At 47.0% G+C, this 24,569-nt stretch overlaps 2 protein-coding genes across 2 annotated transcripts; both read left to right on the forward strand.

Moving 5' to 3' along the window:
* Positions 1-653: 653 nt before the first annotated feature.
* On the forward strand, positions 654-2,161 carry LOC133902374 (HMG-Y-related protein A-like). The gene is made up of 2 exons (XM_062343959.1): positions 654-805; positions 929-2,161. The coding sequence occupies exons 1-2, from the start codon at positions 725-727 to the stop codon at positions 1,862-1,864; spliced, it is 1,017 nt and encodes a 338-aa protein (XP_062199943.1). The 5' UTR covers positions 654-724; the 3' UTR covers positions 1,865-2,161.
* An 8,115-nt stretch (positions 2,162-10,276) lies between these two features.
* Positions 10,277-15,117, forward strand: LOC133901898 (plant UBX domain-containing protein 2-like). The gene is made up of 3 exons (XM_062343436.1): positions 10,277-11,249; positions 12,895-13,173; positions 14,576-15,117. The coding sequence occupies exons 1-3, from the start codon at positions 10,479-10,481 to the stop codon at positions 14,819-14,821; spliced, it is 1,296 nt and encodes a 431-aa protein (XP_062199420.1). The 5' UTR covers positions 10,277-10,478; the 3' UTR covers positions 14,822-15,117.
* Positions 15,118-24,569: the final 9,452 nt, after the last annotated feature.

Here is a 24,569-nt window from a genome sequence, read left to right on the forward strand (position 1 = left end):
TTCATGACTGTGCTGCAGGTGCAGCCGAAAATATGTATCTCTTGCAAATCCCTCTGAACCGTAGGGAGAAATTGGTGCGGTTCCAGTCGTTGCGGGACAAAAACCTGGTGTGTTGGGCCGTTTATTTCGTTTTTGTTTGTAAGCCTGGATTGGGTGAACTGGGTTCGATTAGGCCTAATCTAGTACGGAGCAATTCTATTCTAAGTAAAAAAGTCAAAAGGGGATCAATTTCAGTTTTTAAATTTTCAATACGAACAGCACTCGTGGGCACGACGGTCATTTCCCTGACGAACGAACCGGCAAACGGCACGCCGCGACAAAACCAATAAAAGCGCGGTGTCGCCGCCATCTTTCGCCACGTCAGCGATCCGCGTGCACACCTGTCATCCTCTTACCGCCATCCGATTCAGGCACGCACGATATCCCGCCGTCCATCCGCGCCATCCACCACAACGAGACGCTACTACCTGCAGCTCTGCACAGCCTGGAACTCTTTCACTGAACATCACTGCCAGGTGGACCCGACGCTCGGAGCCAAGCTTCTCAGGCCCACATGTCAGTGGTTCACGTCAATTCACAGATCCTTCCGTAGCCTCTGCGCCCGCTGCTCGTCCCCTTCACCTACCAAAACCCCAATCCCCCCCCCCCCCTTCTCTCCATTCTCCATTCACACGGTCTCGCGCCGCCGCACCTCGATAGCTGGCACTGCCGCTCCGTTGCATCCATGGCGGCCGATGGGGAGGAGGCCCCCAATCCCGCCCCACCTCCGCCCCCGCTCTCGCTTCCACTTCTGTCCTACCCTGAGGTAACCCCTCTTCCCTCGCTTCGTTTCGCGGCGTTGGTCTGTCCGCGGCAAGTTTTTTTTATCTGGCATTTCGCGGCCCGGTGGGCTCGTTCACCGTATGGCATTCTCGCTGCCTGCGCGCAGATGATCCTGGAGGCGATCGACGCGCTGGACGACGAGAACGGCTCCAACAAGATGGCGATCGCGGGCTACATCAGGGGCAAGTACGGCGCCAGCCTCCCTCCCGCGCACACCACCCTCCTCGCGGCGCACCTCTTCCGCATGAAGACCACCGGCGAGCTCGCCTTCGCTAGGAACAACTACTTCCTCCCTGACGACGACGAGCAGGAACCCAGCGCGTCTGCCCCCGCCGATCCCGCATCTCTGCCGCACCTCCGCTTGTCCCCCGAGCCCAAGGACCCCGTCGCCGAGGCTACCGATGGCGCGCCGTCTGCAGCTTTCGTCTTCGCTGCTGATGCCGATGGCGTCCCTGCTCCAGCTACCGTCGTCGTCGTTGATACCAGTACCGTGCCTGTCAAGCGAGGACGGCCTCCCAAGCCCAAGGACCCTGCCGCCGAGGCAACCAGTGGTGCGCCTGCTGCAGCTCCTGTCGTCACCGCTGATGGCAGTGCCGTGCCTGTCAAGCGAGGGCGCGGACGACCCCCCAAGCCCAAGGACCCTGTCGCTGAGGCCAATGCCCAGGCCAGCAGTGGCATGCCCCGCCCGCGTGGCCGCCCGCCCAAGAAGGCCAAGGTCGCGCAAGAAGCTCCCGTTGGCGCGCCCGCTCCAGCTTCTATCCGCGCAGCTGATGCCAACGCTGTGCCTATCAAGCGCGGGCGTGGACGACCCCCCAAGCCCAAGGACCCCGTCGCTGAGGCCAATGCCCAGGCCAGCAGTGGCATGCCCCGCCCGCGTGGCCGCCCGCCCAAGAAGGCCAAGGTCGCGCAGGAAGCTCCCGTTGGTGCGCCCGCTCCAGCTTCTATCCGCGCAGCTGATGCCAACGCTGTGCCTATCAAGCGCGGGCGTGGACGCCCCCCCAAGGTGAGGCCTCCGGTGGTCGCTGAGTCGGGCAATGCTTAAGCATCATCCGTTCTTGAATCCTGCTGTGATTGCGATGGCGGTAAGGTTTTGGGTTAACTGTGCTCTTCAAATCGTGGTTGGTACTACTTGTGGGTTAACTGTACTCTTCAAATTGTGGTTGGTACTAATTGTTCGCGACTAGTTGCTTAGCATGTGTTGAAGTAAGGTGAGAGCTAGTATGGATGGGAGTGCGCGTACAATGGATGATGGATGAAGTGTCTTTGTTGACTGTTCTGCTGGGAGAAACCGAGTTAATATTACTGTGCCCCCTTATTACTTGATTGCTGATTATGATGATGATGTTTGTGTTGTTGCGATAGTGGCTGTTGGCTTGAGCTGTTCCTGATTTGTGGAAGCTTCTGGCGTTGCCACTCGCTGTTGAATCGATGTCTGATGACAAAGGCGAATTTTTGTCTTAGCTACGAAATTTTGTTGTTGTTTGAACCTCGGTCTCATGGAACTGAGCTAGTGAATTGTTCTTGAATCGTTCTTGTGTGCTTGTTGATGGCCGAATATGTTTTTGTATTTGCTGTTACTTGCTGTGTTTTATTGTTTGGTTGTTTTGGATCATTAAGGTTGATAGGGTTGAGAGTAGTTTAGAGGGAGAGCTTTGTCCTATCAATCATGTTCAGATAGACAGTGACCTAAATATTTTCAGTACAAATAGCAGTTATCATCGAAGAACAGTTCATTCTTCATCTTAGCACTAAGTGGGATGATTTTAGTGCACACACAGTTGATATTTAACTTACTGTTAAGTGTATGTCTGAGTATTAAGTAAAAGAGCATTTTGGCTAACGGGTCTCACGAGGGATATGGCAATCGACGGGGATATTTCCTGAACTCTTACCTATCATGTGACTAGCTCTTGGCTCGTACTATCAGCGCGAGGCTTGCACGATCAACCTCTTTACAATATAATATAGTCCCACGATCAACCTTTGCTGGTCGCGGGATGCCAATATCTAACTTGTCTAATTGTATTTATTGATGTTTACTCAAATGTTTTCTTTTCGAAGTACATCCTTCAGCAAACAAAGTCATGATCGGCGTAGATAGGTAGCGTCCTGTCTCATAGCATTAATTGTTACAGAGTGGGTGTTACAGATTGACTTGCACCATGTGATGAATGGGACAGGATATGCATAACAACAAGACAAGTAGACTCGCAGAGCACAGGGACAGGATGGCTTGGTAGATGAACTTGTAACGCACGACGATGGGAGGTAGGTGCGGTGATGTTCCATGGATGTGACGGGCATGCAGAGCTCTCAGGGTAAGTTGGGTTCACCCAGAATATCTAGCCTGACATGGGTTTGCTAAACGAGATTCACTTGTAAGTTCTTATTCTCTCTAGTATATAAAGAGAGGAAGGCTCTGTTTGTAGGGAGATGAACGATAAGTCTGAGAGATTGATCTGTAACCAGTTGAAAAATACTCATAGCCAAATATATAGGACATAGAGCTGTTATCCTTCAGGAGGCATGAATCTAGATAACTCCTGTGTTCTTGAGTTCATCACACACACAAACACACATACACCACAAGCGTTGTTTACACGCCTATCGGAGGGTGAACTCCTCAAGCAGGGATCCGGAGGGACCCCCTTTGAGATTCGGCCGGGGGATGATTCTGAATCTGTTTTGCGAGTGAAATAAATGGGTGTAAATGCGATGCAGATGGAATGGAATGATCAAATGCAGAATGCAGTAAATGCCCAGGAGGTTTTTAGACAGGTTTGGACCGCACTGAGCGTAATACCCTACTCCTGTGTGTATGCTATAAATGCTCTGAGAATATCTCTCAGGGATGTTGCTGGTTACAAGAATATTTGTCTATCCTAGAGCTTCGGGCTCCTTGTTCTTCGGTGATCTCAGCTTCTGTGCTTGTACTAGACCTCTGTGTTCTTCCTCGGCTTCCTCTCCTCCAACTTCGGTTACTTGTCTTCTCCAGGGAGCCCGCCCCGCCTTAAATACTCGCCGGCGGTAGCGTGCCCAGAAAGGGAGGGCACGAGTTTCAAGGTGCCATAAATGGAAAGCAACCATCATGGGCTGCTGTGCGAAGTGACAGGGAGGGTTGAAAACGCACCCCCGTCCGGTCTGTTCGTCATGATGTCGTTCTGCAACGGGCGCCGCGGAGAGGGCCCACCGGGCAGCCACCGAGCAGCCCGGCGTGCCCGTTCGGTCAGAGCGGGTCTGACACAGCAGGGCGGCAGGCGGGGCGCTTTGGGCTTCGCGATGTTATCCCGAGGCGCGCCGGATGACGCGGGATGTGACCCGTGCATTAAATGTCCCCACGCCTCCCTGCCAGGCCGTAGCAGGGATTGATAGCAAGCGTGGCAGGAGCAGTTGGAAGTGACAGGCCACGCGCCCTCTTAAATGCGGCATCGGGCCTTTCACTGGTTGACACCTCACCACTGGACCTCTGTGGGGGCCACCGACGAAGGACTTCTGAGGCCAGCGGGGAACCGAGTGCTCGGGGGCCACTGTTCATAGCCCCGAGCACTCTCTCTCCCGGATATGCCCTTTCTTGGTCCTCGGGGAACCGAGTGCTCGGGGGCCACTGTTCACGGCCCTGAGCACTCTCTCCCGGAATTGGCTGTTCAGGTCCTTGGGGAATCGAGTGCTCGGGGGCCACTGTTCACGGTCCCGAGCACTCTCTCCCGGATATGCCCTTTCTTGGTCCTCGGGGAACCGAGTGCTCGGGGGCCACTGTTCGTAGCCCCGAGCACACCCTTCCCGGTACTCGGTTTTTCTGGTCGTCGGGGGACTTGAGTGCTCAGGGGCCACTGTTCACGGCCCCGAGCACTCTCTTCCCAGCACTTGGTCTTCTCGGGTCATCGGGGAACTCGGGTACTCAGGGACCACTGTTCACGGCCCCGAGCACCCTCTCCTGGGACTTAGTCTTCTCGTACCTCGTGGAGATGATCCCCGCGGGAGGGCGCCACGTGGCAAACTGCTGATCTGGCCTCGGGACTCGGGGACCCCTGGTTTCTATATCACCGACAGCGCCTCTCGACCGATATACTTCAGAATCATTGTTAGGGATTAACTTTCGATAGTTGGCGCGTCAGGTAGGGGGCGTGCGTTTCTGCGTTTCGGTATGTACTGAAGATTAGATTGGGATACCCATGGTTGGATCCACGGCAACCGTTGAGTCCTGTTCCGAGGACCCCGGTCACTACGAGGTATTCGTCATGGGATACGACTTAAATGAGCCCGATGTGCTCCAGGTATGGGACACCGAATCGGAGTTCGAAGGCTCCGAGGCTAAATGGGAAGTTTACATGATAGTTAATGCAATGGGGGCAGCAGAGGCTCTCGTGTTCCGGGTGCCGACAATGATACCTAGGCCATGTGCCTAGTGGGGAACCAGACAGGTGTTGGACACGGGGATGCTCTGACACAGCCCCAATCGCCACAACGTCGCCCGGAGGAGCTGTCGTAGAGGATGTGGTCTTTGTGAAAGTGCATCTAGGCCCCCTAAGTGGGTTTTGGCTTATTGATGACAAAACGATTAAAGAACTAATGTGCTTTGTGAGTATTGAACAGGTATGAGCATTAGTTGTGAAGGCAAGTAACGTTCGTCGCCCGTCAAAACAATTGAAGAATCATCGAAGGATATTAAATAGGGCTTAAATTCTTTTTACTTTTGCAATTAAGTCTAGGATAGATTCTTTCCTAGATGGATGAAGTTATTTTGCTTGATTAGTGTCTCAATGCTCAAGAGATCCTTTAGAATCACCAAATTGAGAGACACATTCACTCACGGACACGAAACTCTTTCTGAAAATTCTCTGAGTCCGGAGTCTCCGGTGTTCACCGGATACTCCGGTACTCAGCGCTCAGCCGGAGTCTCCATGCTAGCCTCCGGCAGAGAGTCTCGGCTTCGGGTTAATCTTTCCAAGAAAAAGACCGGAGTCTCCGGTGTTCACCGGATACTCCGGTAAAATGTTTTGTTTGCTGTCGGAGTCTCCGAGGTAGACTCCGGCAGAGGCTCTCGGTTAGCTTTTAATCTTTTTGATATTTAATAGAAAAGACCGGAGTCTCCGGTGTTCACCGGATACTCCGGTACCTGAAGTTGCCGGAGGGTCCGGCTAGTCTCCGGACTTAATCTTTTCGGAAAGACTGTCAGGACCGGAGACTCCGGTGTTCACCGGAGACTCCGGCAATTAAACAGAACTGTAACGGCTAGTTCTGACACGTTCGGTGACCGTTCTGACGCCGTTTTTTGGATTTAGGACCGGAGACTCCGGTGTACACCGGATACTCCGGTAAGCTCTGACAAAAACAGTAACGGCTAGTCTGTGAGAGAGTGCTATAAATGCCCCCTCTCTCCATAGCATTCAGAGCTTGCTGTGGCTGGTTTCCTTGAGACCTCTTGAGCACTTTAAGAGCATTCAAAGCCTCTCCAATCATCTCTAGAGCCAAATTTGCAAAAATTTGAGAGTGTGGTTTTGGAGAGAGTTCAAGCCACTTGAGCATTGAGTTCTTCATCGAGCAATTTTCTGCGATCATTTCCTTTGAAGCTTTGGATTTCTAAAAGGAAAGAATTTGCCCGAAGAGCACCCAAAACTTGTGGTGTGCCTCGGGAAGTTTGTAAGCACCTTCATATTGAGTAAGAATTTCTAGCTTGATCTTTGTGGTCGCTAGAAGAGGATAGGGTTGGAGAAGACCCGGCTCTTTGTGAGCTCCTCAACGGAGACGTAGGCACTTCTTTGTGAGGTGGCCGAACTCCGGGATATATTCTCGTGTTCTATTTTGTGAAACTCATTTGATCGTGCACATTTAATCATTTGTCATTTAAATTGCTATAGTATCAATCTTGCTAGTTTTATTTGTTGTTCTAGCTTAGTAACATCTTCTTGACCTAGTGCATCTCATAGAATCTAGCAGTGATCCTCAGTGCAAATTTATTCTAAGTTTTCCTGTCAGGCCGGAGACTCCGGACTAGACCGGATACTCCGGACCATACCGGAGTATCCGGACTTCACCGGAATATCCGGCAGTTTAATCCGCTGTTTTTAGTTTTAAATTTCAGAAAAGCCTATTCACCCCCCCTCTAGGCACTTTCACTTTGGCAGCGTCGTACCAAGGTCGTCCCATCGCACAAATGTCGGGGGCTTCCCCCTCGTGATGTGTTGTTACTCCGCGCTTGACAGCTCGACTATGAGGTCATGATGCCTGCATAGAATTCGCAGGCCATGCGAATGTTTCTTAGCCACCCATTGGTAGCAGTACTGGAGGGTTCGCCAGTAGCGTCATGATTGCATGATCTCGCCCTCCTAGTTGAGACCGCCCGACACCAAACTGCGATGGCAAACACGTCCATCGCTAGGATTGGTGAAAGTTGCGATCGTCAAGACTTGCGGCAAGCCCCACGACAGGAAAGATCCTGTCCTCCCTCGGTGACGGGGAGCGCTCGGAGACCCCCATTGCGTCGGGATAGCCAACCCTTTGACCTGCATGACTCTCTACGCCAACACGACCTCTACAGCGTGATCTAGAGCCAGGTGGCCACACGAGAGCAAGAGAATCGCGTCCGGCAAGAGCAGAAAAAGGGAAAGTAACCCTACCACTCATCTCCCTCACGCAAAGAGGCGTCAGATTACTCCATCCCTAGAACTGCGTGACCGTCGTCTGTCTCTCCGAGCACACGCTGTCGCCCATCAGCGGGTGACTCCCTATTACAGAACAGGGTGTAACACTTTATCAACCCGGCTACGAGAGGTGCGTTGGCTGGATAAGTTTTGGTCGATCCTAGCCGAAAAGTATGATAACTCGATCAACCCTGAAGAGTTCCTGCAGATCTACACCATCATGGTGCAAGTCGTGGGAGACCACGGGAAGGTTATGGCCAACTACTTCCCGACCGTCTTGACCGGTTTGGTCCGGTCCTGGCTTATGAACTTCCTTCGCAAGTTAATTTGCTCCTTGGAGGATCTGTGCAACCAGTTTATCGCCAACTTCTAGAGGACCTATGTCCAACCCAGAGTAGAGGACGACATGTAACAAGTCAGGCAACGACAAGGTGAGTCGCTGCGAGACTTCATCCCGTGCTTTACCGAGCGTCGAAACACCACGATAAGGATTACGGGTGAATCTATGGTCATAGCATTCAAGAGAGGGTTAAATACGATTAGACAGGTTAGGTATGGTCATCTCGCGATCAGCCCTTGCTGGTCGCGGGACCATATTATATTACAAGAAGGTAGGGCTGTTATCCTTCGAAAGGCCTGAACCTGGATAACTCCTGTGTTCTTGAGTTCATCATATACACAAACACACATACACTGCCAGCGTTGTTCATGCGCCCCTCGATCATTATATCCGGATATCATTATCAGGGATTAACCCTCGACAGTGTACATATGGTACTGCTGTTTGGAAAGTAAACATATTCATTTAAAGTTGAATTTTCATTTCACTTTTCTTGAACTGGAAGCTGGCCATCATTCCAATAGTGAAGAAGTCATGAGATATGAAGTGGTTGATCATTGCCTTCTCCTTGCTCTTTTTCATATGAATTTGTAGAGTAACACAGTATGCTTTGAAGCATTTTGGTATATGAATTATTCTGTGAAGGTTTCCTTGTATCAGCCTCCTTGATTTTTAAATAAGGAAACTAAGGACTACCAAGGGTGCGAGGTCATGGCTGTTTGTAGCATGATTTGTCCTTATATCTTTGGACATAAATATGATACAAAAGCATCCATTATTTTTTACGAAAGATATCTGAACTGAAATTTGAAACTGCAAGTGTTAGTGAAATACATAAGAACTACAAACTTTTTTTTTTTTTGCGTAATGTATAGCTAGACTTGCAAAAAGTGCAGCATACAATTCAGTTCACCTTTCTCTTTTTCTGGGAATGATAAATGTTGAGTTTGATAAATCCTGGGTTGCTGGTTCATGTTGAGTTTCATATACTAATTTGTTTCTTGAATGTCGATGGTCTGGTTCGCTTGTTTTCACAAAAAAAAGGTTGAACCAGGGTGTTTTGATTTTTGAACCGGGCGTGACAACGTTATCTCTTGTGTGATGTTGCTTAGTTTCTGGGGCCTGCCTTCCGTTGATCACAGCACATTTCATAGCTAAGGAGTAGCTGCAATGAAAAGCTTCAGCCGTTGCGAGAGATGTTCGAGTTCCATATTGACAAGGTACTAATGTGCTTGCTGCGTCTGTTAAACTGGTCAGTGGACTCATGGGGCGTTGTATGCTGTGGTCTATCATTGGGTTCTTCCTATGTGTACTCCTTAGCCATGGGAAAAAATTCGGGTCGGTATACCCAATATATCTGATTTATCGGATCTACTGGTTGACTCTAGTAGAAAAAAATATTATATTTATCAATATTTTGTTTAAATTTTGAATGAAATTTATTTAAATTTATTTGGATTTTATCTGGTATATTCGATAAACCTCTACCCTGCAAAGTAGGAGTTGGTTCTTGCATCCCCTGCTCCCACCTTTCCCACTCCATCTAATAAAAAAAATCAGAAAAAACCAAGCAAAAAACCACTTAAAAAAACTAAAATAAAACCGAATCGACTTATCCCTTCGTTCTCTTAGCATCTCCAAAAACCCTCTATCCCACCCTTTATCCTAGCTTTTAGCTAGTAGAACCAAAAACCAGTCTCCAACAGCTCCTCCATCACACTCGCTATTTCGAAGCGCCCTCCATCCCCACCCCTTTGCATGCCAAATATGGTGTCCCTCTCCCAGCACACTATCTCCCAACTGTCGCCCTTTCGTTCGCTCCTGCCACCATCCCAAGTCTTCGTGTCATCGTATAGTCCGTTGACTGGAGGTCTGCTAGACCGAGATGCAACTAGTTTGAAGGCTAACATCCCAAGCCGTCGCCCTCATAGCTAGACCGAGATGGAGCCGCATCAACGCACAAGCCATCGATCGGATGTAGGTCCTCATCCCGCCTCTCCTAGATCTACTTTTATGTTAGTACTTTTCAAATGCATAACAAATATACCGTGCCATACTAAATGAAGGAGATATCTATAAATTGATATGAGAACAAGTGTGATTGCAACTAAAACTATTTCAATTAACATGTGAAAAAAATTTATGTATAGTGGAAAATGAAACATAGATATTATATTATTATAATTTTTTATATCCGCAACAAAACATAAGCATTTTACTAATTATATTTATCGATGACCTTCAATAAATTTTATTTTTATCAAAAAAAATCTGCTCCTAGCTGGCCGACACCGTCATTGTTTGCCCACGCTTAGGTCGCTGAGACCATGTTGATCCGACACGTCTGGCGGACGCGCACGGCCCATGTCTAATGAGAAGGCCACTACGGACCGTACCTTGCACGCGTGGGCGTTTTGGACTTTTGGCGGCCCGCCTCCAATCCAGCGAGGATGCCTTGGCAACGATTCAACGAAGCACAACACAAACAAACGATTTCCTTACAAGCTGGATCTTGCTTCGTTTCTTCCTCGTTTGCTTCGTCCCCGCGGCGACAACCACCACCACCACCACCACCGACGCCAAAGTCCACTCCCGCGTGAGCGCGTCGCCCTAATCCCCGCTCAACCCACGCTTCCTCCGCCGCCGCCACCGCCTCTCTGTCTCAGGCCGTCACGATGAAGGACAAGATGAAGGATTTCATGAAGAAGGTCACCTCCTCCTCGGCCCCATCCTCCTTCAAGGGCCCCTCCCACGTCCTCGGCTCCGGCCCCTCCCGCTCCGCCTCCCACCCCGCCTCCCGCCCTGCAAACCCCAATCCTAATCCTGCCCCCAGGCAGCCCCCGCCGCGGCCCGCACCGGCGTCCGCCGATTTCACCCCTTTCACGCCCCTCATCTCCTCCACCACCTCCGCCTCGCGCCGCCCTGACGCTGCGGCCAACGGCTTCGCCGCCACAGTGGTGTGCCCGAGCTGCAGTGACCCCTTCCCGTCTGAGCTCGCCGTCTCCGAGCACCTCGACGGCTGCATCGCGTCGGCGGGGGGCGCCCGCGCGCGCGCCGCCGCGTACCTCACCGCCGACCCGCCGCCACCCGCCTCCGCCGTGGAGGTGGTGAAGAGGCTGCTCGGGAACCTGCTCAGGGAGCCCGGGAACGAGAAGTTCAGGAAGGTTAGGCTGACCAACCCGCGGATCAAGGAGGCCGTGGCGGATAGGGAGGGCGGAGTGGAGCTGCTTGAGGCCGTCGGGTTCAGGGTCGGGGATGAAGGCGGGGAGCTGTTCGCCGTGATGGACGAGGTGCCCGGTGACGCGAGGCTCGGTGGGATCAGGCGGGCCGTGCTCCTGCTCGAGAGGGCACACCCCTCGGCGCCGGCGCAGGTGAAGGCTGGGGCCAAGGAGAGCAGCAGCAATGCAGTTGATGAGCAGGAGGTTAACAAGACCATTGATCGGCAGGTGAGCTGGTGTTCAGTTTGATATCGCCTTTCATTTGCTTGTTTCAGCGTTGATTAGCTAGCACAAAGCTTTCGTTCCCGTCAATGAATACATTAGCGATATGGTAGTTTGATTTGCTTATATTATTATGACAATTTCACACTTCAAGATGTACTATTGAGTTTCCCCATTTTTGGGTACACATACCTTGTTAAATTTGTTAGGAGATAGCAATTACTTATAATATTTTTCCCTTTATACCACTAACTAAAAAATTGGCACATAGTATAAACATAAAACCAGTGCATAATTCTAGAAGCATGTATCTGAAACATAGCATGGATTGACCAAATGTGTCACCATTTCTTAGAGCTATTAATGGAACATTAGATGTGAATTCAAAAAACATGAGACACTCATATGTAAACCAATATACTGCTACTGCACTTTATTGGATACTAGAAATGCACTTATGGAACTGAATAATACGTGACGTGCAGTCCTTTTGTTTTCCACATCATGTTTACGATGTTTAGTTCATTGATTTGTTACAATGTTTCTTCTTTTGTTCAGATAGTTGTAGGATTTTTTAATGTTGTTTCTTTCTGTCTTGCCATAGACCAGTGGAATGACATGGTCGTCTTGTTGTCTGCCTGTCTATCTTCGAGATGTATTAATAAGATATTAAACTGAACTCCAAAAGTGGCATTGGCATACATTAACTGATATATTGTGCTTATTGGAGTAGGAAAGTAAGGAACTGAGCTATACATAGCATGTGATCCTTCTTTTCTTTACATTCATGTCTGAAGTTTGCCCTTTTCTCAATTTTTTTATGATGTTTTAGTTCAATGGTTTGATATAATGCATCTTCATTTGTTACCTAAGTAGTAGGGCTTGTGAACATTGTTGCTTGATGCTAAAATTCTGTGAAATGAAATTTGTCCATTGCTTCCTGCCTGTTTATTTTCATGAATATCTTGATAAATCAGCAGTAGAGAAAAAAGAACCTGGCCAAAACTCCACAAAGCTTACATGCCATCTAATTCTTTCAATGAAAAGTTTATATTTTAATCTTCATTCAGACAATTTGTTCTACTTCAGCATTGAAACATGAGTCCTAAGTGAGTATCAGATGCAAGTATTCGGTTTTCATATTTGAAATCTTATATGACATGTTGGGATGGACATACATGTTCTTGTAAGACACTTGCAATTAGAGAATCCGAATTGATACGTCCCAGGCTCACAGCTATGGTTCCAATACATTTTCAGTATGTATTGGAATTAAGTGTTCATCGGAGTCATGCCAGTGCCTGATAGATTACATATGCATGAGCTTGCATAAGTGTCAGACACTCAGCCTATCAGTTTGACCTATAATTAGAGCTATATCTTAATCCTTTTATACATCAATTAATCTCTTATCTGCTCAAATGTTGCATCTGTAATTACTGAGGTATCATTTTTCCAATAACACTATCTTGTGTCGAGTAAATATTAGCGATCCTCAAATTTTAGCATGGAGGATAGCGGTGCACTACTGCCTTCTAAATTCCTATTTGTATGCACAATTGATTCTTCAATATATATTTTGCTTTTGTTCCTAGTCTTATCTTTTTAAGACTGCAACTTATGGAGGTTCTATGCCATGTCAACTTTACAGATTCGGGTATTCTTCTCTGTTCCTGGAAGTTCTGTTGGAGAAAATGACTTACCAGATTCCTTTTACAATCTTAGCGGTGAGGAGATAAGGAATGAAGCAAAGATGAGGAGGGAAAGGTTAGAACAATCTCGACTGCTAATTCCAAAGTCTTACAAGGAGAAGCAGGTGCTGGCTGCTCGACAGAAGTATAAGCAAGCAGTCATCCGAGTTCAGTTTCCAGATAGAGTAATTCTCCAGGGTGTATTCCTTCCAGGAGAGGCCACTACTTCCCTATATGAGGTAACTTTCTGGTACCTCCATGCTTGTTTTTCTTTATGATTTGTCATGTTTTTCAGTAGCCATATCTTTCGCGATTTAGAATCTGCATATTTCATTCTTGGTGGCATTAAGTATACTGAACATGTTTACTATACTCTTGAATTGTTCATCATTTGGCAATTGGCGTGATCAATTCCAATGGTTCTGACCTGTTCATCTTTGCTACCTCTAAGCATAAATCAGTCGCATTTGTGAAACTAGCTCACCATGAATTGACTTGAAAAACATGCTTGTGCCTCTCTGAGCTTATTTACAAACAATTTAGTGGTCAAAGTTGTATCCTGGAAATCATGAAGTCTAAAATGGCACTTATTTGCGAAAGGAGGAATTAGATAACAACTGGGGTATTTTGTTTGAGGGAGTACTTCATCCTAGGCTAGACTGCTCCAACTTGGGATCATCCCATAATTTTGGTGGGATGATCATGTTTCTCTACCAGTCTTGTGCTTATTAGAGATGAGATGGTGATGGCCCAACTTATCCCATTCCTCAAACTACGAAATGGGATCGTATGACCCATTCACCATATGGATCCTTGAATCTAACACCTTGAAAACCTGTGATCTAATCTCATCATGGATCACCATGGATCGCAACATGGATCAGGAAGTACAGGAGTTATGTTTTAGTGGAATATTGGTAAGATGGTGTCATGGCTCGTGTCCAATTTCCACTTCCTTTTTTGCTGTCCTGTTGGTTTAATCCCATCTGGGCCACAAATCTTTGACCAGGCTATGCTCATTCACTTCCTTGTTCCAGACTTCACTCAGCATATTCACTACCTTTGCTCCTCACACAGTGATACAGAGTCCATAAGTGGAACCTGGTTGTCTGTGCTTTCTAACTCTACAGTCATGTGACTGACTGAGGGTTGTCATGGCAGTGCATTCTGTGTCAATTGGTGTTTGTGGTTACAGCACTAGACTAGATCAGGTGGTGCTGGAGATTTAGTAACATTGGATTTTAACTTTCACCCTGTTAGAAGGTAGAGTGCTGGATGGGAAGCCTCATTATAATACCCTTGCTCATATCAACTGGATTTTTTTTTGTATACAGTGAATGTACATCGTGCACCTTGCATTTTGTCATCTAGGCTACTTTATCTTTGTAAAGAGTCATGTAGCTGTTTCCTGAACATCATGTTATGCGGTCGCCACCCACCTTTGCTGAAATTGTCTGTTAATGACTTGATGTTTAAACTGAATTCAAGCTATTTTTGTGTTTTTCTAGCATGGACAATCCGCTGTGACCTGTCCTACTCAAAGTTGTTTCTCTTAATGTTTAAACTGGTCTTCTTGCACTGTTATGCATGCCAGCTTCTTGTTAGTAGCACCGTCTAATGTGCTGTCATTCCTTAATGCAGTTTGTCGCATCTGCTCTGAAGCAGCCTGGTTTGGAATTTGAACTTATCTGTCCAGCCGTTCCTAAGCCGCGTGTAGTACCTCATTTTCCAAAATATGGAGAGCAGGCACGCACGCTTCAAGACGAAGACCTCGTCCCTTCTGCGCTCCTCAAATTCAAGCCCAAGGAGACCGATTCAGTCGTATTCACTGGTCTGCTTGACGAGCTTCTTGTGGCCAGTGAGCCACTCACAGCTGCATCCTCATGAACTGTAATTGCTCTTAAACTGGCCCGCTGACTTCCATTGTGTACAACAGATATTCGCCGGTTTTTCCACCGAGTCTCTTACATCAGACTTAAAATAGAATCGTAGCTAACAGGGTTATGTAGTCTGGAACGCGGGATACCTGATACATAGGTACATGCCATATTTGTTAACATTCCTTGTGGTAAGACAGTTCAAGAATTCGTAAGGCCCATGTTTCGACTGGGCCTTAAATAGGCTGGGCTCTTAAATGTACAACTATAACAACTACAATACATGGAAAGATCGCTTGATTTGTCTGTTGCGAGCACTACAAAATTTCTCCTTGTGGCAAGGCCAGTTCCTTTGCCTTCTACTCCTGTTTCGAATTCATGAATGGAGTGTTTTTTGAAATTTGAATTCATGAATGGAGTGTTTGTTACTTCTTGATTGAATCATACCATTCTACTCCTGTTTACATCTTAAACATAGCAACATGAATTCGAATGCTACTGGTAGTATTGATGCTCTTTGGCACCATTGTCCTCTGCTTGCCATCTTCCTAACATATTGCTGATACGTAGTACGTCGCAGGCTGAGATCGTGCTGTTTCTACGTGGCACATGAAACCGCTGTTCTCAACTTCTGGTACTTGCTGCACGGTCATACGGCCTAGGAAAAAGAGAAACGAACGACGCACGTGTCCTTTTCTTGGTACGTGAAGCTAGGTAGCTCTAGCATCATGGCCAACGACAGAATAGTAACATTAATACAAATCTCGATCGATACTTCTAAAAAAGCAATCTCGATCGATGCTGCATCTGCATGGCCGCATGTGTCTGTATGCCACATGCATTGCACCTGCAAACACGTCTTCTTTACTGACCCGGCGTTCTAAAGTCACTCGATGATCCTATGCAAATCTTAGCATATGATCAATGGATCAAGGGGCCCATAAAGCCAGCTTGCCTCTCACATTTCCCTGCAATTATTCCCCAGTTGCGAGTTCTTTAATCCATTCTCTCAGTCGCTTTCGCTTTATAGACCCTGACGCCATGCTGTAGATTTTGGTTGGCAAAATTTGCTGCACAACACACTAGAATTGTGGCTTTTGCCACATGATACGATTTTTTTTAATATACACTGTCGGACACTACTAAAATATGGTTATTTGCTGGAACACACTCTAGCCATTAAAATAGTCATTTCCTGCTTGTGAGGAGAGATGAAGGGTGTAAAAAGTCTATTTTACCCTTGGTTAAGGTGGGGACCACAATTCAGGTTTTCTTCCTCTCCTTTGCCGGTCTATGGGCTCCCATGGCAGTGTGAGGAGGCAGGTGCCAAAAGATAATTCCGACGGCTTTTGTTCGTGCAGCTCACAGAGAAAGGAGATAGAGAGACAGGAGTGAGAGGACGCCGGAGGGGAGGAAGAGAGAGGGAGGTGAGGGCGTGCTAGGGGAGAGAGGAGCCAGGGTGGGGAGGTGGCCGGTCGGAGGCGCGAGCGAGCGGCGTGATGCCGGCAGAGCAGGACCCAGCCCGACAACGCAATAGGCGCGTCACAGCAGGGAGGCCGGGACGACGCGCAGGAAGGGACACTCGGGTGCCGCTCGGCTCAGGCTAATGCCGCTCCTCACGCATGTGTGTCGCGGTTCACCCATCAATTGGCTCAGCCTCCATCGCACCCACCCACCATAGTCTGATCACCGCCCTCCTGTGCCTCCCTCGCGGCCCTCCTGAGCAACAGCGGAAGCCACCGCCCTCCCGCGCCTCCTCCGCAGAGTGGAGGGTCTCACCCAGGAGGACGACACCAGGGCGCGACGGGGAGTCCGTTTGGAGTGAAGGCGGTGATGTGCGGCGGCGGGAGCATGGCTGACGGTGGCCATGGCGTATGATGGTCGTCGAGCTCAGGTGGCGGCGCGCTATGGCGAAGGGAGGAGGGAGAGAAGGGGCGCTGGAGGCCCACCGGCTCGCGAGCGACCTCGTGGCATGGTCGCCCTGTACGATAGATGGCCAGAGCAGGGCAGTCGATTGAGGGGGAGCTCGGCGGCTAATGTTAGAGAAGAAGGTGGCGCACGGCCGGCTCCAATCGGCGAGGGGGTTTGGGGAGGTGGTGGACGAGCTCGTCGTGGCCTGCTCCTTTGGTTCCCAGTGGCGGAGAAGGGAGGGAGGCGGGGCGAGCTCATCCACGGCGCCGCGTTCTCTCACCGGCTAGCCAGCTGCATCGATGGAATGAAGAGGAGAGAGCAGACGGTGGCGGTAGAAGAAAGGAAAAGGGAACAAGAGAAACAGGATGACGCATGGGCCCAGCAATACGGAAGGGTATTGAGAGCATTTTGAAAATTTTCTCCCTCCTAATCAGCAAAATATTATATTTTAATAGGTTCGGTGTGTTTCGGTAAATAACCACATTTTAATAGTATCCGATAGCATATATTAAAAAAATCGTGTCCTGTAGCAAAAGCCACACTTCTAATGTGTCATATAGCAAATTTTGCCATTTTGGTTGCAAAAGAATAAATATGTTAGCGTTTAGCGGAAGCATCACCAAAAATCAAGCCAAACATAAGATCAACTCACTAAGACATGATAATTTTTTAATGAGGTTCGACGATCTTGCCTACATCCTCGGGTTATGATTATAGACGCTCTTTCTCATATTTATTTGTTGTCATACTTATGGTTACACAATGGTGTCCAATATTTATTGGTTCGAGAATAAAAGTTCGACTATAACTCTATCTCAATCCCATTCAACTACAACTTAAATCTATCTATAACTAATCCTTATATATATTCAACCCATATCACAACAGCATGCATGCTTGCTAAGTCTTTGACTGGATCAGGCAGACAGCTTTTAGTAACTGGACCCCTTCATCACTACGCCAATCTAGCTAGGTCAGTGCACTACTAGTTTCTCTATTTTTCAATGTGATCCCTGCTTTGTGCACGCTATCATGTGAACTTTCTGAACGTGAACAGCATCAAGCTTGTTGTTTAGACTTCAGACTTTCTCGAGTAAAATAGTGTGCATACCACACGCACTGCACTGCTGACACGCCTGTAGCCGGTGCTGATCGGGAGTATTATTAATATGTCGTGCCGTGCTTGACGTGCATGCAATTGAGCTCGTAAAGTCACTCGATCTCAACATATATGATTGTACAGCTCCTTTACCTTTACTGGCAACCGTGCATTTGTGAGCTCGTAAATATGATCGTATTTATCAAAAATAAATAACATATCAATATATTTATAAATCGCATCTTTATTTAACATCTTAAATATTGAAAAATTGATTCCAGTACTCGAGACATCGAAAACTCCTATATTCCGCATCTGAGGTGCCGAATACGGTGAACAGGACCGTATTCAATACCTCAGGTGCCGAATACAGTTCGGCTGCTCACGTCACGTTGGGTCGGTGCTTTCGGTGCGACGATCGCGTCGTGTCACGTCGTTTCACTTTTGTCGCTTTTTTAATCCACGTGTTGCCGTATTTCGCTATAAAATATGAGCGGGTTGGTTTTGTAGCACAATTTAATTTTATCATGGCACGAGCGAATAAATAAAGAAAGGAACTGGATGAATGAGTGTGTGTAAATTTGTTTCAGCGTAATTTTGTTAATATTTTATTATTCATTTAATGTATTTATGTAGGTAACTTTTTAAGGAAGTAATGTCAGGAGGATACAAAATTTAATTTGTCGAACAATAATAGTTGTGAAGTACGATTATTATATAACCCTGTATAGACATTAGATAAGCTGAGAAACATTAGATGCGATATGTGGATTTTTGTCGCTACGCGAATGGGCCCTAAACATAAAGAGATGGCGACAACAAATATTGGCATATACGGTACGTCTAAAAGCTAATTTAATAGCGTGCCGCTGCTAAACTAAACATACCTTAAGTAATAAAAATTGACCGGATTATAATAGATGCTCTCTACTAAGTGCAACTAGAATATTTGCCCTTTCGCAGGGCATCGGGACCCTCCACTTTAACGTGACGGGTCCTCTCCCGCTTTCTTTCTCTCTCTACTCTGCGTGCATCAGCCGTGGTGCGCTCTTTGGCTCCTTTCCTCATATGCTCCTCCTCCTAACGCTTGAGCTATAGTTCCTCCTGCTGTTGTTGTACTCCCGGCGTTCGTACACTTCCCTCCACCTCATGCTCATGTCAACCCACCGCTTCAGGTGCGTATTTTGATCCATGTCCAGCCATTCTATGAAGTCACAGATAGGTCCTCGGTGGTTATATGTTGGAGCGGAGCGTTTAACGCAGAACATACGTGTCTTGCATGCAATTTGACCACGGCTTGGATTAGGTTATTCTCCTTGAAGGGATCATCATTCCATTCACGCACAACCTGCAATAAGACATTAAGTGCTATATGGATCGTTGTAGGTGTCTATAGAAATCCTGTACTCGAAGATCCTACCATAGATTTATTGATCCCTGATTATTTAAGAAATATTAAACAAGTATTAAATATCATAATTATTTGACAAATATTACATAAATTAAAAATAATTAAATTACTAATATAGTGAATCATACATAATAGGAATCACTACGATAATAAAGTCAATAATACATGTGTCATTAACAAGTATAAGTGCACCGAACAACTGCACCCCGCTAACTTTGCCCTGCATGTACCATGAAGAAGGATCTTCATACGGTAGTGTGGACGCCCTTAGAACATGCTCTGACGGAGTCCGATGTGCCGAAGGTTCACCCTACTAGTACCATTGTGAACCCCCCAGTGCATCAGGATATTGGGGGTACTATGTGTTGAGGAGCTCGATGAAGCTGGCTGCCTGCATTACAGAAGCCTAGTCAAAATTATGTATGCTACTCTAGTCAGACGTCTATTGCGTGAACTCAACGATGTCCTCGTGATGAGTCGATGCTGTAGGCGAAGGTGTCAGCGTAGCTTGAGGAGATTGTGTCCACTGCGGGGCCTGTAAACCCAGTGTACACTGCTCGGACGCAGGAGCCTACGTGCACTCCTTGCGATGCTCCGAAGCAGAAGGTGCCTCTCCTGATTGTGCCCGAATGCCGAACGGGTTCATCACGGGCATTGGACGAGCACCTGCTATGGGAAGCATGGGATGGGTCCATAGATGGTAGGCCATACCCCCTCCAATGCGGGGCACAATCACCTAGACCACGTATAGCTGACAGGAAGCAGGACCCTCTCGTTCTCATGTAGTCCCGAAGAGGGTTCCGATCCCTTCGCGTTGATGACCTGCTTACTTCCTCACAAGCTTGCTCTGCCTATGTATGCATCTCGTACGTCTCTTTGGTCTGTATAAGATGAAGGTAATATCAGTAATATAGAGGTTTAACCAATAAAAATTGTTATAAGTACCACAACAATTACCACAACATAAAGAAGGCGGTCATGATCCTCAGGGAAAGGTCTGGGGCCTGGCTCTACAAGTCTGCTGGATAAGGTGGCACCCGTGCGCGGACGGTACCACGAAAGGTACTCCCAAATACATGGTGTTGTCGTATTGTCCAGCAGGAATGACGACATCCACCGCGGCTGACTCCATCAACCTCTGTAGGTGCTCGGCATTCATGGATGCCCAGTCCCGCATGCCTTCGCCCCGCTTTGCGCTCCTCTTGTACATGAACAAAACAAGTATAATTTATTAATATAGATCATGAAAGATACTAATGCTACATACAATAACACAATTACTCGTGCGTGCGACCGGTGTCTCGTGGGAGAGGTATTGGCACCACCTGTCGGTATCCGAATGGCCTCTGTACACGCTCAGGTGAATATGCTTTCACGTTGTTCATGTACAACAAGAAGCATTTGGTCATCCATAAGTCTGAGTCACACCAACAATATGATGCGATGAGCCTTCCAGTTGTAATTTTGGCCACTTATGTCATATGCCATGGATCCTACTCCACGAGATCAGTGCTAAGGACGTCCAAATCACTAATCACCTGAGAGTAGCTATCATGGTCTTGCTGCCGACTCCATCTCAACCTGGCATGCATCCATCAATACCCCATGTAGGCCTCATATCATCTACAATACCATTAGAGATGAGGACTGGATAGTAGCTCTTGAGCACCTAAGGCCAACAAACCAGTAGGTACTCCTAGCTCCATTGCTGTAAGAGGTGTAGGCAGCTTGTAACTGATCCTCTCTTCTTTGATCGTTGGGTTGCATCACACAATCCTCTGTACGTGGCAGCCACGACAACAGATCCCTAACTGTAAGATGTCAGCTCATAAGGATGTGACGTGAGCTGACTCGCTAACCATATAATATGAGGGATGACATAATTGTTTACCGTGTTGCAGAACATGATGCTTCTCAACAGGATGTGCAAGTACACCTCATAGTGCTGTAAAACTATAGCCTCGTCTGCATCCGGTGGGCATGGACCGAACTGTGGCAGCCCATGAATCCAGGACATGGGGAGACCAACATCATTCTTATCATATTGCACACCAAACCTACAAGATGCAAATGGTTATTAAAGCTTAAATAGCACTACAATATTTTAAGTGCATTACATAGCAAATAATTATCTACCACAATTAGCGTGAAACTACTAACAGGGCATCCCTAATTGGCAGCCCGTTCAGCATGGCCACGTCCCTCAATGTTACGACCATTTTGCCAAAAGAAAAGTGGAACGTGTACATCTTAGGACGCCACTGGTCGACGAGACATGTGAGCAGTGGCTCCTCAATTAGTGGGAGAGGTGTCCTGCCACCACCCGCCATGTGAGCACTGATCATCATGAGAGCAAAAGGTAGTAGTCCTACCCGTGCGAGTGGCTCATGGAATCGAGGGTCTAACTCTTTAATCGTGTGGACACTCTGGGCCCACAACAGAAGCAACTGTAAAAGGTATCCAATACATGTACTGAGTTAGTAGAGAATTATCGTGGCAATTAAAAATCACATATAATCGTGGTACTTGCTGCCCTATGAAAATCATCTATCCTGTATGGTTCTCGTCGTACCGGTGCTGAAGAAGCTCCGAAAGACCACCATTGGCCATAACAATGATTTTAACTACATGGTTCAATAAGTAGGTAAATAAAAATAAAAATATATTACAAGCTTCATGGTTCAATAAGTATGTGAATAACAAATTAGAATATATTACAACCTTCATGGTTCAATAAATATGTGAATAAAAAATAAGAATATATTACAAGCTTCATGGTTCAATAAATAGGTGAATAACAAGTTTCATGGTTCAATAAAAAAACATCGTATGTGATACCAGTACCAAAAAATATATTACAAAATAAGTAGTACAACTAATAGGTGCATAACAATTTAGAATTCAAACCATGACTGTGAATAACTTCAAACAACAAACTAAAATGCAACAACTTTAATACACTATAGTTCAATAGTGGCTTGATAGTTTACTGTCAGGTCGGGCTTGTCCTCCTGTTATGACCAGGTTGTTTACAAAGTTTGCACTTTCATAGGCGATCAATAGCATCTGCTTCATCCATGTCACCTTACAGCCTCATGGCTCTAAGCCTTCTAGGATCCATGCATCGTGCTTGGAGATAAGGTACCTACTTAGGCCCCTCGATCGCTTTGTAGCTGCTTCCGATGTTGAAGGACCACATCTTTGGAAGCTATGTGTTTCTAAATGCATCGATCGTGAAGTAAGTTCTATGTACTATGATCCTCATTGCCGCTCATGTCCCTGCAAGCGGCTAAGACATGCAAGCACGGGATATGATGCAGTTTTGGTTTATTTCATGTGCACTTCACCTTGTGAGACCCAAGTTCACATTGTTGTATGGTGTCCCCTGCGCTATACCTTGAAGCATACCTATGGCAGCACATGACCTCAAATTCATTGTTGGCTAGGTTGTAGATCCCCGTCCGATGAAAGTGTGCCTTATTCCTCTTTCTGGATATAATTTCCTCCACCTTAGGTGCGAACCACGTGCTACATTTCATAACAGCATTACCATGGTCACGAAAGTAGTCTACCGTTATATAGAATGTGAGCCCAATGATGGCACACAACGGGAGGCCCCGTACTCCCTTTAGGACATTGTTTAACACCTCTGCTATGTTCATTATCATGATGGTCTACCTAACATGGGATATACTAATTTTAGAAGGCCTATTTGCATAAGAAAGGGTACAATATGATCATTTAAATTCTATGTGCTAACCTAGCACCGTGAGTACCATGGATTAGGACCCAACACTCCGCCTGCTTCACCATTATCCACTGGATAAATATAGTATGTGAACGACTAATGATAGTTTGTCCCCATCCAGTTGCGTTCACTGATGGTCCTCCTATGCTTGTTGATCTATCATCATCTTGCGAGGGGTCTCATTTAACTCTCTTCATATCTCGTTGAACTTCACCATATCTTACTTCACCTACCGGTTCTACAGACACATCGCTTTGAATCTCTTTACAAGAGACTTGCTTTGGTAACTTGTGTACAGGTTTGCTCCCAAGTGTTGCATGCACCATCTTCTCTCCACATCAGGCCTTGCAATGAAGTTGTTTGTGCTATCGTGCAGCACATCCAACGCATGTAGAAGGCCCTTGTTGCGATCTGAGATGATGCAAACTCATTCCCTGTTTCCCACAACATGTGTCCTCACTAAATTAAGGAACCACAGCCAGCTATCGTTGTTCTCACTCTCAACCATTGCAAAGGTGGGAGGAATGATCTGATTATTTGCATCCATCGCTATCACTATCATAAGGGTACCATGGTACTTTCCGCTCAGAAATATGACATCCACACATACAACTGACATACAATATCTGAAAGCTTTGATGCATTGTCCAAAAGGCCAGAATAACCTAATGAGGTATCGGTCAGTGGTGATGTATGACCCATCCTCTAGCTTGATCAGCTCATCCACCATGGCCCACTAAGTCCATGGATTCGTCATGGCAATCTTCTGTAGTAGCTTCGGAGCATAGTTGTAAGACTTCTCGAAGATTCCAAACAACATCTTCAACGCCTTCTGCTTCGCTCCCCATGTGGTGTAGTAATTTATCAGTATACCCGTCTTAGTCTGTACCTCCTCCATAACGGATTTTGGCGACAAACAAATGTTCGTGCCAACAAGAGTGATGAGGAGTTGGGCTATGAACCTCGCATCAACGACGTGGCTCACATTGCTAATAGCCTCTTCAATGCATGTATGTGGGGTGTGTCCACTGATCACAAAATAGTTCTCATATTTTGGCATATGTGCTCGTACGAAGTAAGGACAATTCGGGTGCTTGATACACCTGATCTCATACTCCGTAGGGTTAGACCGGGCACACTTGTGGCCCCTTCTTGTCATTACAGTATAGTTCCTGATAAAGTGGATGACCCCCCTGTTACAAAACTATTACTGACCTGGATGTCGCTATTCTGGTATCCCTAGTTAGATAAGGTGTTATGCTCAACGGCAACACAATCCAGCAGCACATCACAATGAAAGTACTAGATCGCAGGTACCAGGTCATCATTGTCAACAGCTTCTTCATCCCCCCTTCCACCGGCTTCATCATCCATGCATCCTACATCTACCTCATAATGGTCCACTCTAGCTCCATCTCTACTGGAACTGCCCTCCTTGACATACCTTCAATCCTCTTCATCCATCACCTGCTGGCCTGATCCTTCCACGGTAGTAACGGCACCACTTTGCACCAGTCGTGGCACTATGTTTACGTACACCCCCATATCAAGTTTTCCTCCAATGCCTTGCGTGAGTACAAAGCCTATGC

This window comes from Phragmites australis, chromosome 20 (genome assembly GCF_958298935.1).
Source record: "Phragmites australis chromosome 20, lpPhrAust1.1, whole genome shotgun sequence".
Classification (NCBI taxonomy): Eukaryota; Viridiplantae; Streptophyta; class Magnoliopsida; order Poales; family Poaceae; genus Phragmites; species Phragmites australis.

Excerpts from the sequence above, each read along its gene's own strand:
- LOC133902374 (XM_062343959.1), top strand. The coding sequence starts at position 725 with ATGGCGGCCGATGGGGAGGAGGCCCCCAATCCCGCCCCACCTCCGCCC. Across the intron at positions 806-928 it reads CACTTCTGTCCTACCCTGAG|ATGATCCTGGAGGCGATCGA; the intron begins GTAACCCCTCTT and ends GCCTGCGCGCAG.
- LOC133901898 (XM_062343436.1), top strand. The coding sequence starts at position 10,479 with ATGAAGGACAAGATGAAGGATTTCATGAAGAAGGTCACCTCCTCCTCG. Across the intron at positions 11,250-12,894 it reads ACAAGACCATTGATCGGCAG|ATTCGGGTATTCTTCTCTGT; the intron begins GTGAGCTGGTGT and ends TCAACTTTACAG. Across the intron at positions 13,174-14,575 it reads CCACTACTTCCCTATATGAG|TTTGTCGCATCTGCTCTGAA; the intron begins GTAACTTTCTGG and ends TCCTTAATGCAG.